Here is a 17,632-nt window from a genome sequence, read left to right as displayed (position 1 = left end):
AAAAACTGAGAAAAAAACATACAAAAATGTCTTAAACATACATTATTTTGAAGGTTTTTTATGATTTACGCATTTATTATTTGGTACCGTAAAACAATAGACGCATTTTTCCTGAAATAAAAATGACATATTATGTATCTAGCCTATCTGAAACCTAGTTAAACATTGTGAGATATGGCGTTTCGACTTTCTCCGTGTTCGGCATCATAAGGGTCACAGTGACAGTTAAATAAAGTCCATTTTTCTCTCCACCTTTATTTGCAAGGTGCGGGTGCCTATATAAATAGAGTGAGTCGCCCGCGCGCCTCAGTTGTAATATCACCATGCAGAAATGACTAGGTTTCAGATAGGCTAGATACATAATATGTCATTTTTATTTCAGGAAAAATGCGTCTATTATGTAGTCTGAGCCTATCTGAAACCTAGTTAAACATTGTGAGATGTGTTTATTATCGCATGGTGGAGAGAAAACCAACTGTGACCCATAAGCTACTGATGAGTATATCAGTAGATAAATATTTGAATCTATAAATTTATAATGCATAGATTTCTAGGTAATAGATATACTAAAAAGAAAGGTATAAGTATACATAAGACTTAAGTACTTCCTTATTATTCCTGACTTGTCAGAAAGTTATGGAAGGTATGTACCTATACATATAGGTAGGTATTTATACATATGGATACACACAGTGCCTCTTCGAAAGCAATACTTATTAGTAATTATTGATCAAAATCTTGTTATTGTCAAGGCAATATTTTTAACATACACTAGCCGAATGGATGGAACCAGTGAAATACTTTGCAACAATATTTAAAAGCTGTAAAATGTAGAATATCGATCCAGGCCGCTGGGGCTCAGGTCAGCACATGCTGACTAGGGTATGTAATTCTGGACTGACCTCAGAAATGCAGCAGGCGACCCTGGAGCCTCGAGGACCTGCTCAGTCAGCCCTGTACGAGGACACGGCCTGCAACACCTGGCGCGGCATCTAGTCCTTGGAACGAGGAGTGGTGCTTGAAGGGAAGATAATTTTACTAAATATCTCAGCCTCATCAGCTCTGGAAAAGATTAGATGAAGGCTGTGACACTGGCGGATAACTAAGTATTCAGTTTTTCAAAACATGATGCAGGTAACTATATTCATATTCTAGATTGACAAGTAACACACAGTCTAATTTTGTATTCTAACTAACTCGGCGGTTAACGAGTTCCTGTGCAGTCCTACTAGGATGGAAAGTTATTTTATAAGCCTTTGCTTCGATTTCGTGGGCTACTATCATTCTGTATCATCATGTGTGAATATTATGAGCTCTGGCAGCATTCCTTGATAGATGACATCAATTAATAAAGATTGATTAACACAACAATAACAATTATAATAGTTGATAAATGAAACCCGGCTAACATGTCTTAACTGGGTAAGTAAATGATCAGTCATGCCACCAGGATAAGTAAAATGTTCAGTACTTCATATGAAAAACATTAACAAGGTCACCTTTAGGTATGTTCGTCAACACTAAGGGCAGGTCTCGGCCAAAACCTTAAGGCTTCGCCTTGTTGCAACTTCAAAGGTACGTAGGTAGGTACCTACTTACATTGTTGTAGGTTCGATTTTGAAACCATTAAGTCAACCTGGATAAAACAAAATAAAATAGCTCGATTAAATAAAGATGGTACGTAAAGATGTTAGTTGTACCTGATCAGACCTGATGCAACGATAGCCAACATAGACTCTCTAATCTGTGGAAGCAACAATCATGGTGGCGGGAACATGGACAGTTGGACGAGCCACCTCGAGCCTGACTTATCAATCAGAACTGACAGTTCGCCAACAGCAGATAGCTTGCGGCTATCTATAGGTAAACTTAGGTAGTTAGCTATACCCAAGAAAAAGTCCTTGGACATCGATATGACAGTGGAACGGCGAATAACTGACATTCTTTAAAACAAAAAGGCTTGTTGTTGTCCAGCTAAGGAAGGTTACCTACTTCAGCGACCTGGTATTGCATTCTGAAAGAACTGCGAAGAGTTAATATTATGACTAATAATTATTACTTATTTAGAAAGTTTTCCGCAAACTCTAATAAATCAAGCAGCTACCACGTCACCGCTGCCCGGTTATAACTCTGTACTAGCTTAGTAGATATATATACCAGTTCTAGCCTTCAGCTAGAGGCCAGAGAGCTCCTAAATGTGATGCGAGTACGAGCATGACACAAGTAATTTTTTTACTTGGTAACTAGTTACGTAACTAACTGAAAGATCCATAAAACAGTTGAGGATTACTCAGAATGGAATTGTGAAAACGGCACGTCTGCATCTTAACCAGTCAGTCTAAGTAGTTTCAGCAGATACAGTGTTGAAAAATAGTTATGAAACGTTTGCGCCAGAATTGAATTAAAAATACATTTTCATTAGAGAAGCCGTCTACGCATGAATAGGTACTTTCACCCTTTGGATTGTGCTCCAAATGATGACCTTCGAAATTCATAGAAATTTAATGACGACTGCCATTGTTTATTATCTAGCCCCGTACATTGAGTAGGGCCGCGGCTACACGTGATGTGATACACAGTACACAGTAGGTATATGCATGTTCCCAGAATAGTGGAAGTTATAATTTTACCAAAAGGTAGTCGTCTCGTGCAAGAGCACCGTTACTCGATTTATTCGATACACAACTAGTAGACAGCTGCTGCGTAGGAGGTTCACGCATTTTTCAACAAAGAGCTCGGATTATACACACTCACAATCCACTGGAACATAAGGAAGACAGCTAATATGGTGCCACTCAGAAACCGCGATGACACTCCGATCATGATCACCCGACAGTAGGATCATAATAAATTCGGTAACTTGTGAAGCGGTATGGTATAGCGACAGCGACTTTCACGAAATCAGGAATTAGCTCAGTGCTTTTAGGTTGAACACTCGCCGGTGGGATTCACTTTGCTCACAGCCGAGAAAAGAAAAGACTCAAAGCTGGAATCTGCCGATGTGTCATGACACTTAAGATAGTGTCTGGGGGGTCACTTTATATGACGAAAAACGAACTCTCAGTGCACTGCGGCGCGAGCCGCTCTATCTGTTTGTATGTATTAAACGTGCCGATTGCACGACAGCTCTCGTTCGTTCGTTTCTCATCAGTATAGAGTAACGCTCCTGTACTTACCGTGCGTCACCATTCCCATGAGCAGTCCAATGATCTTTAGGCAGTTTAGAACAAAAGCTGCATTAGACAGTTTCTTCAGCAGAGACATCGAAATAAAAAATTGATTGCACAACTATCCCCAGGAGCAGTCTACAGGTCACTTCGGGGAGTTCAGAAGAAAGCTGCTTTAATAGAATACCCTACCTCAGCGGAGGCATCAAATTGAAGTACTATAACACTTTTAGAAGCGGTACACGTTACCCGATTTGTCGTCATCCATGCCGATGCGGCTACGGCGACTGCAGGTGGTTACTCAGGCTTCGTTGGTGTGCCCTTGTATGGCTAACATGACCAACCTTGGCAGTAAACGTTCGTCTGCATATGCCAAAATCACTGATGAATAGCGCACGTTACTCGATACCTTCTAAATAAGTCACTCATAATGATGGCTGATGATGATGATGACCGTGCTAGCAATAGTGCAGGCGGTTCCGCTGAGCATAAAATCTCTTCCCAGACAGGGGGCGTTTGGATCTGGCAACCAGAACAGGAGTGCCAGGTGTGCGCAGCGATGCAGGTGGGACAACACAGCCGCCAGGGCAGGAGTACATGGCTGGGTCTATGGCTGCATAGTGCAGGTAGCACAAACCGGTGGCCAGGGCCAGGACCGGGTGTATGCTGCGATGCAGGTGGCACAAAACGGTGGCCAGGGCCAGGACCGGGTGTACAGCCGCCAGGGCAGGAGTGCATGGCTGGGTCTATGCAGCGATGCAGGTACCACAAACCGGTGGCCAGGGCCAGGACCGGGTGTACGCTGCGATGCAGGTGGGACGAGACGGCGGCCAGCGCAGGAGCACAGGGCCGGGTGTATGCTGCGATGCAGGTGGCACGAACTGGTGGTCAGGGCAGGAGCGCAGGGCCGGGTGTACGCTGCGATGCAGGTGCCACGAGACGGCGGCCAGCGCAGGAGCACAGGGCCGGGTGCAGGTTACACGAAACTTTTATTTCACCGAATCGGCCTGCCTACCCTCAGCGGGTAGGTAACGGCGGATCACATTACTCGCCGCACATGCCACAATGTCCCAACATACTGAAACTCGGAGCCACGTGCTTCCTGTAAAAAATCCTATGACGGTCCTGGAAAGCTCCTGTTTGTAAAGCCTTACATAAGCTATAATCAAGTGCATTATTGTAATAGCAAAGTTTTTATCAACAGTTTTCTAAAAATATTAGAAATTGAGGGTAGAAAAATATATTTTTATTATTTTTTCCTGTATAAAATTAACATATGCTTTACTTAAAGCGGTCATTAATGTAAGTATCTAGCTCAAGCGCCACTAGTAGGACCGGAATATGTGATCAATCATCACCACGACTATTGAATCGGACCCTACTGCGTGGGATAAAAACCCCAAGCGCCGGAGCATTATGACCAGTGGCTGAGCTTTTAAAAGCAGTAAATAATAGCATTTTACTCACGGCTTATCAACTCAAACCTTCGTTGCGAAATCCTCAGCAATGGCTGCGTGCGCAGCAGCCGGCAGGCCCCGCGCCGCCTGGTCCGCATCACGCTACAGCTCCCGGCAGCGAGGACTCCGCAAATTCAATATTATATTTTTCCCCGTCGGAGCGAAGCCGACGAGAACCGTGGCTACATTGAGCCATTTTGCCGAAGTGTTCACTTCAAAAATCAAAAACCAACTGAGGCGCGCGGGCGACTCACTCTATTTATATAGGCACCCGCACCTTGCAAATAAAGGTGGAGAGAAAAATGGACTTTATTTAACTGTCACTGTGACCCTTATGATGCCGAACACGGAGAAAGTCGAAACGCCATATCTCACAATGTTTAACTAGGTTTCAGATAGGCTCAGACTACATAATACAAATATTTACTAAGAGATAATGTTTTCGAACGCACACTCCAAATCTGCTATTGATGCCATTCTTATTAAAAGAAACTACCTGATTTGGTATATTTAGCATTGTTTGCGGAGTAGCGGCATCGGCAGCGGAGCGGAATCGAAAATAAGTCTTGTGCCTATGCGAATATGATGTAGTTTTCTTTAATGTAAACATAAGTTATAGTTAGATTGTAAGGATCTTCTTCTTTATTTATTTATTTATTTATTTATTAACATAAGGATCTCCAGCAGTTAACACAACAGACATACTTAACAGAAAATTTAACATAATAGAAATTTCGTTGTGAAAACCATTATAGGCGATCACGGCATTATCAAATAATACTATCTTAACGACAACAGTGATTTAAAACTAAATTATCTAAGCATAATATCATATTATAACAATATTAAAACTTGAACAGAAAATAACAATGTTAAAATTTAGTGGGTCAAAACTAACAAGGCAAATATTATCAGAAATAACAAGGCAAATATTCTTAACTAATTCTGACATATTTTTTTCTTAAACGAACTGAAAGAGTCATGAAAGATGTCAAGGTTTAGTTTATGGTTGTATATGTTATATAGGTCACATATCCTATTAATTGGAGAATGGGTTCCTAGGTTTGTGCGAGAGTGAGGGCCACAAAATAGTTTTTTAATGGGATGTCTCGGGAGATGGTATGGGATAGGGAAAGAGATAGATTCAAGGATGTCAGGACAGTCTAATAAATTGTTTAAAGCTTTGTACAGAAATATGATATCATGTTTTTCACGTCTATTACGCAATGAGGACATTTTAAAGAATTTAAGGCGGTGCTCATAAGGAGATCTGTGGGAAATATTGCGGGAAATGAAGGCTAGATGACGAGTAAAAGATCTTTGTATGCTTTCGATTCTCTGTGAGTGTGCTGAATAAGATGGACTCCAAGCAGCAGAAGAGAATTCTAGATGACTCCGCACAAGAGAATTAAAAAGTAAAATTTTGGTCTCGGGCTTAAATTCTTTACTTACGTTTAACAAATCCTAGCATTTGTGCTGCTTTTTTGGTTATATTATCAATGTGAGATGAAAATTTTAGATTGGAGTCAATTGTTACACCGAGATCTCTAATTTCAGAAACTTCAGTAAGTAAATCGGTCCCAAGAAGGTAATTGTGGTTCAGAGGATTTCGCTTACGAGTGAATTTTATGTGATAACATTTTTGCGCATTAATTGTCATGTCGTTTGATTGACACCAATTTAAAATATTATTGAGATCATTTTGAAGAAGGTAACTGTCGTCACGAGATTTGATTGTTCTATAGATTTTGAGATCGTCAGCAAAGAGAGAGTGGTTACTATATTTGATATTGACAGTAAGATCATTAATGAAAACTAAGAAGAGAATTGGTCCTAAGTGCGAACCTTGGGGAACCCCTGATTTTGCATAAAAAATTCTAATAATTCTAATAATAATTCTTCTTTAGATATAAGGATAGACAGCATTGTCACTTTGCAGTGCCCAATATGAGTAATCAAGTTTATTTACATCCCTATTATTAAGTACACCTTGATTGCTAGGTATTTTGATTTTTATTTAGCCTCAAAATATACTACCAAACAAGAAATATTATTGAATCTAGCAACTGCAACGAGGCAGGCATTTTAAAAACAAGAAATTTGTTGTCTATGGTCAATGACACCAATGAAATTTGTCAACTCATCTCAGTACAGAAAATTGTGAAGAAAATCTACAAAAGAATACAGAAATTCAACTTGATAATAGTGTTTAGTGGCAAAACCTCAAAATGAATATCACATCGGCGGCGGGGATCATCTCCCTGCTCGACGAGCCCATGCCTGAAGTGAAGGAATTCGCACTGAAGAGGTTGGACAACATCGTCGATGAGTTTTGGCCTGAAATATCTGAATCTATCGAGAAGATCGAGATTCTCCATGAAGACAAAGTGTTTTCGCAGCATCAACTCGCCGCTTTGGTGGCCAGCAAGGTGTACTACCACCTGGGAGCGTTTGAGGATTCCTTGACCTACGCACTGGGGGCTGGTGACCTGTTCGATGTGAACGCTCGTAACGAGTATGTGGACACAACGATCGCGAAGGCCATCGACTTCTATACGATGAAGAGGAAGGCTCTGTTCATCGACAGCTCTGCGGAGCCTATTGACCCTCGTCTGGAGGCTATAGTGAACCGGATGTTCCAGCGGTGTCTGGACGACGGCCAGTACCGTCAGGCGCTGGGGCTGGCGCTCGAGACGCGCCGCATGGACATCTTCGAGGCATCCATCATGAAGTCAGATGATATACCTGGTAAGTTTGTTGGTTGGAACCTTTTGTTTGTGATGAATTGCAATTTTTGCTAATGTTGTATGTATGTAGGTATTGTCTGTAAAAAATTTCAATAAGGTCATAATGCTCACAGTTATTTATAGTTAATGTTATCATCACTATTTTAACCAAAATAACTTGTATCTGTATTATTACAATGATAAGAATAACAACTAACTAAACTTCTTATTTCCATTTCCAGGTATGCTGATATACTCCTTCACGGTTGCCATGAGCCTGCTCCAGAACAGAGGTTTTCGAAGCACAGTCCTGCGGTCGCTGGTCGGCCTATACAGAGGCCTCAACATCCCTGACTATGTCAACATGTGTCAATGTCTTATCTTCCTTGAAGACCCTCTGTCAGTAGCAGAAATCTTGGACAAACTAATCAGTGGCCCTCGGGAATCAGTACTTATGGCTTACCAAATTGGTTTCGACTTGTATGACTCAGCCACACAACAGTTCCTCGGCAGGGTATTACAAGCATTGAGAAGCACAGCCCCCATCCCCAGTGCCCTCGGAGGCAAGCCGGAGCCCCAGGGAGGACCCTTCCCGGAGGCCAGCATGGAGGTTGACACACCTGCAGAGGAATCCAAAAAACCAGAGAGAGATATAGAAAGCCTGAATGATGAGGAGAAAGAACACCAAAAGAGGGTAGAGAAATTAATATCAATATTGGGTGGAGATGTCTCAATAGGCTTACAACTACAGTTCTTAATTAGGTCAAACCATGCTGATATGCTTATACTCAAGAACACAAAAGATGCAATCAGAGTTTCAATCTGCCACACAGCTACAGTTATAGCCAATGCCTTCATGCATGCCGGCACCACCAGCGACCAGTTCCTGAGAGATAACCTGGAGTGGCTGGCGAGAGCCACCAACTGGGCTAAACTTACTGTCACAGCTTCTCTCGGAGTCATCCACAGAGGTCATGAGGGGGAGTCGCTGGCGCTCATGCAGTCCTACTTGCCTAAAGAAGCTGGTCCTTCATCAGGCTACTCCGAAGGCGGTGGCCTCTACGCCCTCGGCTTGATCCACGCCAACCACGGCGCCAACATCATTGACTATCTTTTAACTCAACTAAAAGATGCGCAGAATGAGATGGTTCGTCATGGAGGTTGCCTTGGCTTGGGTCTGGCGGCCATGGGCACACACAGACAAGATGTGTACGAGCAGCTAAAGTTCAACCTGTACCAAGACGACGCGGTGACGGGTGAAGCAGCAGGTATCGCCATGGGCATGGTGATGCTGGGCTCGCGCAACGCGGCCGCCATCGAGGACATGGTGGCGTACGCGCAGGAGACGCAGCACGAGAAGATCCTGCGCGGGCTGGCGGTGGGCGTGGCCTGCACCATGTACGGGCGGCTGGAGGAGGCGGACGCGCTGGTGGCGCAGCTGCTGCGCGACAAGGACCCGCTGCTGCGGCGCGCCGGCTGCTACACGCTGGCGCTGGCCTACTGCGGCACCGGCAACAACGACTCCATCCGCACGCTGCTGCACGTGGCCGTCAGCGACGTGAACGACGACGTGCGCCGCGCCGCCGTCACCGCGCTCGGCTTCCTGCTGTTCCGCACGCCCGAGCAGTGCCCCAGCGTGGTGTCGCTGCTGGCGGAGTCCTACAACCCGCACGTGCGCTACGGCGCCGCCATGGCGCTCGGCATCGCGTGCGCCGGCACCGGCAACCGCGAGGCCATCGGCCTGCTCGAGCCGATGGTCAAGTTCGACCCCGTCAACTTCGTCCGCCAGGGCGCGCTCATCGCGTCCGCCATGATCCTCATCCAGCAGACAGAAGCTCTCTGTCCCAAGGTGACGTACTTCCGGCAGCTGTACGCGCAGGTCATCAGCAACAAGCACGAGGACGTGATGGCCAAGTTCGGCGCCATCCTGGCTCAAGGCATCATCGACGCGGGCGGCCGCAACGTGACGGTGTCGCTGCAGAACCGCACCGGCCACATGAACATGGTGGCGGTGGTGGGCATGCTGGTGTTCACGCAGTACTGGTACTGGTTCCCGCTGGCGCACTGCCTGTCGCTGGCCTTCACGCCGACGTGTGTCATCGCGCTCAACTCGGACTTGAAAATGCCGCTGTTGGAGATGAAGTCCAACTCGCGGCCGTCTCTGTTCGCCTACCCCGCGCCGCTCGAGGAGAAGAAGCGCGAGGAAAGAGAGCGCGTCACCACCGCCGTGCTCAGCATCGCCGCGGCTAAGGCGAGACGGACGCGCCACGCCGACGGCGCCGCCAGCCTCTCCGCCTCCACCACCTCCAAAATGGACGTCGATGAGGAAGACAAGAAGCCCTCAAAGTCGCCCAACCCCAGCATCACTGTGCACGCCAAGTCTGATAAAGACAAGGAAGCGAGCTCGTCTAAAGACTCTAAAGACGTGAAGAAAGAGGAGAAAGAAGGCGAAGATAAAGAAACTAAGGAGAAGAAAGAGCCAGAGCCGACCTTCGAGATCCTGAGCAACCCGGCGCGCGTGATGCGCCAGCAGCTCAAGAACCTGTCCATAGTGGAATCAGGCTACACGCCTCTCAAGGACATCACTATCGGAGGCATCGTGATGCTGAACCACAGCGACGACGCGGAGCAAGCTCTAGTCGAACCCGTGGCCGCTTTCGGACCCAAAACCGAGGAAGAGAAGGAGCCCGAACCCCCAGAACCCTTCGAGTTCCTCGACGATTGATGCAACTACTCCATTTAAGCGTAGTTAGGGCTCACTCATTGAATCATTTAGAATGTATTGAACCAGTATCGTCATTATTGCAATAGAATATGGAGAGCATTACTAACAGGAAATTGTAATGTGTTACTTTTAACGAAATAAAATTTAATTACGTATGCTCAGTCTTTTCTTTTTTGCTAAACTATTAGGCTGAACTTTTCAAAAACCCTGGGATAGGCTACGAGTATGGTTTCCAAATTTTTTACGACATGGAAGCCTGATCATCGAAAAGAGCAATGATTAATGATGTTGGGTTGAGACATAAAACAGTCGGTTCTGCACACTCTCGGGAGTCGTGAGCACAAGTTTCGATCTTCCGTTAACGTTGCGTATCGTCATACGTCTGTCAGTACAAAATGAATTTAAAATTTGATTTAAATACGTTTAGCGTTTGGTAAAAGTGACCCTTCGTGTAGATTCGAAAATAGTATCGAATCCTATGCTCGCGCGTCTGCAGTCGTGTAGGTCATCCAGCAGCCGCCGGGCAGCCGTGGTCGAATATTGGCCAAAACAAATGAAAAAAATATTTAGTTTGAAAGATTTAATTAGCGCCATCTGTTGGGGAATAGCAGCAGTACTAAAACCACAACAAGAATTTCCTCAAAATAATAACTTTTATTTAATTAAATATTCTTGAATAATATTCTGTGGGAGTGAATGAAATTAAATTACGAGTTATGAGTGAAACTTCATTCATTTCAAATTGTCAATGTCAAATTGACAAACGAAAAATATAACCTTCAAAACGTGGTGTATTTTTACGCGAAAATCATTAAATTTCCGTATAAAAAACATTTTAATTCAATATGAATTGGAATATTAAGTACGGTGAGCTACAAAGCGACACAGATTTCGTGGGAAAGTGTGAAAACTTGAAGGAAAACCTCGTTGAACTTCAAAATACTTTAGACCAATTACTTAAATTGAAGCAACATTACGATAAATTGGACACAAATGCGCAGATTGAGCTCGATTTATTCCTCGTTTACACCCTGAACTCGTTACAGTGGGTGCACCTCCGCATACAAGGTATAGATCCCACTCAGACTCGGATCAAGGGTGAGCTACAAAGGATAAAGAAAGTGATGATGCGATGGCAAGAAGTAAAGGACCGAGAAAAGCGACCGAAGGTGGACACAGACGCGGCCAAGCGGTTCGTGAAGAGCGGCCTCTACGACCACAAGGCCGCCGACAAACCTCTCAACAAGAAAATCAAATTTGATGATTAACCTCTAAATTATTTGTAATGTAATGTATTTTAACTAATAGTTAATAAGACTGAATCTACTATATAAACACTGTTATCTGATATTAGGTAGGTAGGTTCTCTGTATTATTAAAAACTTATAGTCATTGTTTTAGGTAATGTTAAGTTTTGACCAATATTTACTTTCATTTAAAAATAACATTGTGTTATAATTAGTTCTTTGTGTTTAGCTTTACATGTAATTTTCTACAAGTGTAAATTGTGAAATAAAATGTTCTCAGAAGTTGAAATGGTATTATTTTATTACAGCAGTAATAATAAATAAAATTTACAGCAAGCAGTATAGGAATGTCACAACAAGATTTAAAAATGATTATTAATGTTATAGTGTTTAAATTTCATAAAAAATCATACCAACACCATATTACAGGAACATTGTACTTTAATAAATTAAATTGTTCAACTTACACAAATGGCACACATTCTGTATGCATTCAATACAAAATGATAATAACTTAGTGGAATGATAAAAACAAATATAAAACTTATTTGTTAACATTTTGACTTAGATAAAGATATTTGTTAATTGTTCAGGCTCATTAAGCCTCAACTAAGTTTCCTTTAAAACAAGTATTTACTTTTCAACTTGTAGTACAAGTCCAGCTGCAGAGATATTATCTCCAGCTCCCGCAGTGAGCTGAGCCTCTGTGCAGATGAGGACTGGGGCCACACAGATCTCCACATCATCACCGTCCAACACCTCACTCCAGCACGCCACTGGCTTGCTTGGCTCAAAGAACACTCTGTTCTTGTCATTATCAGCTGTTGTTGAGAAGCTGTCGTCCAATATGAGTTTTGACTTCTCCAAGTTGATGTTTGCGTCATTGCACACATACCGGTGCGCTGTCAAAGAGGCTTTAGCTGCTGCAGCTTCCGTCCTCTTCCACTGAGAACCCTTCACAGTCAAGATAGCCTGGTAAGCTAATGTGTGAACATGTACTCTGGTCAGTTTTCTTCTGCTAGAGTTTAATTTGTTCTTTTCTCTAATAAGAAGGAAAGTCTTCCTCATTTGGTCAAGAGCAGTAGCTACCCTCGGGTTGGAGTCAGCTACAATACTCACTTTCCCAAATTCAAGGACACTGAGAAGGTTAGTGAGCTCTTGTTCATTCATGCCCACTGAGTCCACAAAAGGCACCAGCTTTGATGTGAGTTGTTTCAGCAGGTCCAAGTCTACATAGCTTGCCATTTCAAAGTGTGTGAGTGTGTGTAACGGCTGAGACAATATTTGTTGTTTGACTAGATCCAGCCTCTCTGCTCTCAAGTCTGAAAACAATTATGAAATGTTATTATTTAAATATTTATCAATTGGCTTAATTACTCATAGGTATTGCAATAGTTATATGCATAAATTCTTACCAACAGCTTGATTGCTTGTGAAAGGATAATTATCCATCATTTGTAAACCACTAATGACTAGTAAATTAGGATTGAAATCTGGTAAGAACTCGCCAAACTTCTCTAAGGAACTTAAAAGTGGATTGTTCTCATCATTGTGTACAATGTATCTGTTGGCGCGCGGTGCCTTGTACACTCCAAACCTCTCATCTGCTCTGTATTCTAGAATCATGTGAATATCATCTTTGATAACTTCATTATCTTCGCCACCAACTATTTTAATGCTTTCTGGAATGTATGATTTCAGTTTATTGCTCATTTTAGCACCAAGCAGCACTTTCCATCCCTCCATTTGGAATCTTTTGGCCATGAGGGGAGCATTGCCGCCGATGCTCCACCGTGTGTCTGATAGTTTTAATGCCTCGTCCACAATATCATCATACAGTTTGCTATTTGACACAAACCTCCTGTAACAGAGAAGTATTATGAAATTAATAAAAAATCTATTACCCACCTTTCTAAATAACAGTAGCATCAGTGAATGTAATTTATTTTACAAAATTAAATTAAATTTCAACTTACTCTGCAGCAGCACCATGTTTGAAGAAGTAGGTGAAGCTCTTGAGGAATTCCTCCTTGCTGGAGATCTCGTTGAAGTGCTCCGGCGCGCCGGCCAGCTGCCCGTAGTCGAGCAACGAGGTCGCATTCACGAAGAGGTCGTGGCAGGCTCCGTACCCGAGCGCCACTTTAGGCTGCCATTCATCTTTACCCACCGCGTTCTTGCTCTCCAAATATAACAAATGCTCCTTCACAGGAGCCAGCCTCTCGTCCACATCGTAATTCTGGCGGTACACGATCCCATACAACACTATACAAACAGATAAAATAGAACCTAACTTCACAGGGACACCCGACATGATGCACCGACTATCGATAACGAACGCAATATGGAATGTTAAGTACACGGCTTACACAAATTAACCACGTCACCTCATGTTTAATTTACAATACTTAAATATTTTATGAGCTCGTGATAAGTAAATTTTGTGTAAACCCCTCGCGGAGTATTTTTTTACTGAATATTATTTTGACAACTCGTATGTCAATGTCAAACAAATTGTCAAATGATTGTGAGTGAGCGTGACAGCTGATTGGCCAGTTGTTGCGTAGGAGATCTAGTAATAGTAAAGTTGCAAATTATTTCCGCTGTGGCGTGCGTGTCTCAATCCCTACAAACTCGTACTATGCTCGCAGCCGCAAGTGATCCATCTGGCTGATGAAGGAGCAGCAGGTGACCAAATTGCCCTTTTACCTATCAGGTTTTGCCAAACTTATGTACAAATGAGAATTAATACAGGTAACTAGGTATGTAGGTACAATAAGTATATTACAGCCTTACCAACCTCCTTCTGGTAAGAAGCAAAATTACAAAAAATATAGGGCAGTTATGAGTTACGTAGTTAGGTAGGCTCAACCACCCGACTTAACCGAGTCAACTACTAACTACCAGTGATATCGTTCGACCCGAGCCTCTAACGAAGAACTAAGTAAGTAAGTTATTTTAGTAATATTAACCGTCACCTATACTATACCACATTATATTTATTTTCTTCTGGGATAACAATAACTAGTTAATTTTGCAACATTAAGATCAACAAACATTATCCAAATAAACACTATAAGTACTTACTTAATTTATCTCTACATATTTTACTTTCCAAAACAACTGCGATACCTACCGATAAGAATATTTTGCAAATGTTTTCGAAAGCCAAATTTCATTCCCTATAAGGGAGGACCGGTCGAGTGACCAAAAAGGATGAGCACGCCGCGCGAGACCTCTCGTGATCCCAAAAAAAAACATACAAATTACGATTTGATTATGTACCTACCTACCTACAGAGGCGAGTACCTTCCTACAAGAATCCACGCTCTCTGTATGGATATAAAACAGTTTTTTAATAAACATAAGTAGGAATACAGTAACATTTCAAACGTAGTAATAGCCGGCAGTAAAGGGCTAGTTAGTTAGTTTTTGATCCCTTGCCTTGCTCAAAGCAACTTGTCAAGTTTGTATGAAATCTGTAAATTAAATTTGTTCGATCTAGTTAATGGTTGCAATTTTTGACCGATGTTTGAGTTAACTACGGATCAAAAAACTGGCCCAGTCACAAGTTAGTGGGATAAAGTTATAGGTCCCTTGATGGGTATATCCCACTTATCCTGGTTTCACTACGTACATGTGTCATATTTCATATTTAATCCCGAAAACAACTTGCGTAGGTACGTACCTACATACATAACTAGATAGGTAACTTAGTTTTAGGTTCATAGTTACTTTAATTGGGTTATGCTATGCTTAGTTAAGTACATATTTTTAAGGTGCAATGCCAACCTACAATTCCCTTACCAACTTTAAGATCAATAAATCGGCTGTGACAGACGGACAGACGGACAGACGGACATGACGAAACTATAAGGGTTCCGTTTTTGCCATTTTGGCTACGGAACCCTAAAAAGCGATAAAAATGTAAACAATAGGCTCTTAAAGTGCAGTAGTCAGACCCATGTCTGTTTAGGGTAGAATCGTAATTACAGCACTGGTAAAGGCAACGAGGGTGTCCGAATATGGCGGCAACACATATTGTTGTCGAGATGAAATCTGTGACGTAATGTGCGGCGCCGGACATCAAGATTGTCTCAATTCACAATGTACAACAACAAGGTAAACTTAGGTTCATGAAAGATGACCAAAATAGCACTTGATGCGCGAGGCGTACCTACCAATAAACTTACTTGAACCGAACTGTACTTACGTTTTTAATGTCCTAAAAAACATAAAAAAACTGCTTATATATGGCCCATTAGTTATTCGATTGGGTTCATCGGTATTTGTATGTGTTTTACGCGTTGCAGCCGTCATTCATTATTCGAGACCGGTGAGTACCTACGTATCCGAAAGTAAACATAATGAATGACGTAGGTACCTCCTTCGTAATAAATATATTCGACCTATAAAATACGCGATTACACCCAAGCAAGCTATCCTTTAGCGACCCAACCCAAAACGTCTCGTCTGTCTCGGTTTAACAGTAAACAAAATACTGACTGTATTTAGATTTGTTTTTGTATGTTAAACTACAAAAATAAACTACAAACACTACTTGTTTGTAAGTATTTTTATCAAAGGGAGAAAGTATTGATTTTTGTTTAAAGCTTTTTGGCAGGAAAAATCCTATTTAATGCTCATATGGGTCGAGTTTGATTTCAGCAAAAAAAATATTTTAAATTTTTCAAACATAAAGGTATACCTACTTAACTTTTCATAAATAGCGTCGAAAACTTCACTTAACTAGGTAAGTACAGGTAAGTTCCTTTAATCTTAAGCCCCAGTTTCACCAAACTTTGTTAGATCATAAGAAGGGATTATGGTGAAACTAGGCATAATTTAGGTATTTTTACTTTTTAACTTTTGATGTACTTAGCTAACGTAGATAGGTATTTAATTTGTGTTTTATTTGTGCTTTCATAATCGTACACTGTCATACAAATTATCAGCTGTAGTATTATTTTACAGGGATTTTTCAAAATGAGGTAAGGTGAAAAAGTCGTTGAGGCAATTTATTCTAACAAACCTTTCATTTATTTATTTACGACTCCACAATTTTTTTTCATGATAAGTAAGTAAGTAGGTACTAGGTACTGATGTATGTACGTAGTTAAGTATCCCTCAGTTATTTATTAATCTTAACTACCTATCAGGCTGAGGGCTAATAATGGCCGGTCCAGCCAGACTCGTCCCATTCCACACTCGACCCGGCCAAACTCGACCCGAATTTCTAAAATACGATAATGTCTAGGTACTTTTGTTGAAATGTATGAAATGTACTGTCAGCCACAAGAGTTTTTTTACTGAAATTATAGTTAGGTGATTTATGTGCTGATTAATTCAAACAAAAGTAATAATTTGTACTTTTAATCATTTATTTATCATTTTCTATAAACATTATTAGTAGGTAACACATGTTTTGAATTATAAACGTAATAATTACCTAATAATAAATATTAACAAAATTAGTAACTATTAATAATTATGTGTGCTAAAATCACAGTTACACAAAATATCTTTACAATGAAATATGTATAAAATCCTTTTTATAAAATCCGTTTGCTGTTTATAAAATTATAATTACTTCGCAGTAGCCCTTGCTTATCAAATGCATAAATTACAATACAATTAAGTGCGCGAAAGACATGGATGCAGGCCATCCAAATCTTGACCATTGTTATCGATAACCCGTTTATTTCAGGCTAAAACAATGAGAAGGGTAAACTACCTCTCTCTGTTACTGAGGACAAACTTAGGCTAGTTTAGTCAACATATTTCTTAAATTTAGGTGATAATCACTTTATATGCAATCAATTAAGAAATCCATAAACATTTTCTGTCGACTGTACTTTGCGATAAGAAAAAAAATACAAACAAAAATGAACCTTATCGAAATTATGAAATTCGGGTCGAGTGTGGCCGGGTCGAGTGTGGAATGGGACGAGTCTGGCTGGACCCATAATGGCTGAGGTGGGGTCTTGGGAACTTCAAACAATTATTAGCATTTAAATCAATCTAGAGTTAGGTGCGATGTCAATCAAAGTAATTTAGCTTCTTTATATGGCGCGATAAATGTCAACAGACGTGGCTTATATGACTGCAAGAGATCAACTCTCGGCTTTAAATATAACTTGGCCAAGATTGGTTGAATCATGGCCTCAAAAGTCGTGATTCGATCTAGTATGGGGCAATAAGTTTTTTTAGTGATTCCTTCCTCTGAGTCATCATCATCACTTTTGCTTCTCATGCATCATAGTTAATTAATACAAACATTTATTTTAAGAAAAAAATTGATATTCTTGTTCTC

At 41.5% G+C, this 17,632-nt stretch overlaps 3 protein-coding genes across 3 annotated transcripts; 2 read left to right on the top strand and 1 right to left on the bottom strand.

The window, feature by feature from the left end:
- Window positions 1-6,724: 6,724 nt before the first annotated feature.
- Window positions 6,725-10,230, top strand: LOC105386849 (26S proteasome non-ATPase regulatory subunit 1). Its single transcript, XM_038113983.2, has 2 exons — window positions 6,725-7,372; window positions 7,593-10,230. Exons 1-2 carry the CDS (start codon window positions 6,853-6,855, stop codon window positions 10,073-10,075), a joined length of 3,003 nt encoding a protein of 1,000 aa, XP_037969911.1. The 5' UTR covers window positions 6,725-6,852; the 3' UTR covers window positions 10,076-10,230.
- A 594-nt stretch (window positions 10,231-10,824) lies between these two features.
- Window positions 10,825-11,604, top strand: LOC105386848 (nuclear nucleic acid-binding protein C1D). The gene has a single exon (XM_011557495.3). The coding sequence runs from the start codon at window positions 10,921-10,923 to the stop codon at window positions 11,341-11,343; it is 423 nt and encodes a 140-aa protein (XP_011555797.1). The 5' UTR covers window positions 10,825-10,920; the 3' UTR covers window positions 11,344-11,604.
- On the bottom strand, window positions 11,602-13,808 carry LOC105386847 (ADP-dependent glucokinase). Its single transcript, XM_011557493.3, has 3 exons — window positions 13,299-13,808; window positions 12,738-13,183; window positions 11,602-12,644 (listed from the first exon to the last, which is right to left on the bottom strand). Exons 1-3 carry the CDS (start codon window positions 13,631-13,633, stop codon window positions 11,956-11,958), a joined length of 1,470 nt encoding a protein of 489 aa, XP_011555795.3. The 5' UTR covers window positions 13,634-13,808; the 3' UTR covers window positions 11,602-11,955.
- Between the last annotated feature and the right edge of the window lie 3,824 nt (window positions 13,809-17,632).

Source organism: Plutella xylostella, chromosome 18 (genome assembly GCF_932276165.1).
Source record: "Plutella xylostella chromosome 18, ilPluXylo3.1, whole genome shotgun sequence".
Taxonomy (NCBI): Eukaryota; Metazoa; Arthropoda; class Insecta; order Lepidoptera; family Plutellidae; genus Plutella; species Plutella xylostella.
The sequence above is the reverse complement of the archived record's forward strand: the minus strand, read 5'-3'. Positions and strand labels throughout refer to the sequence as shown.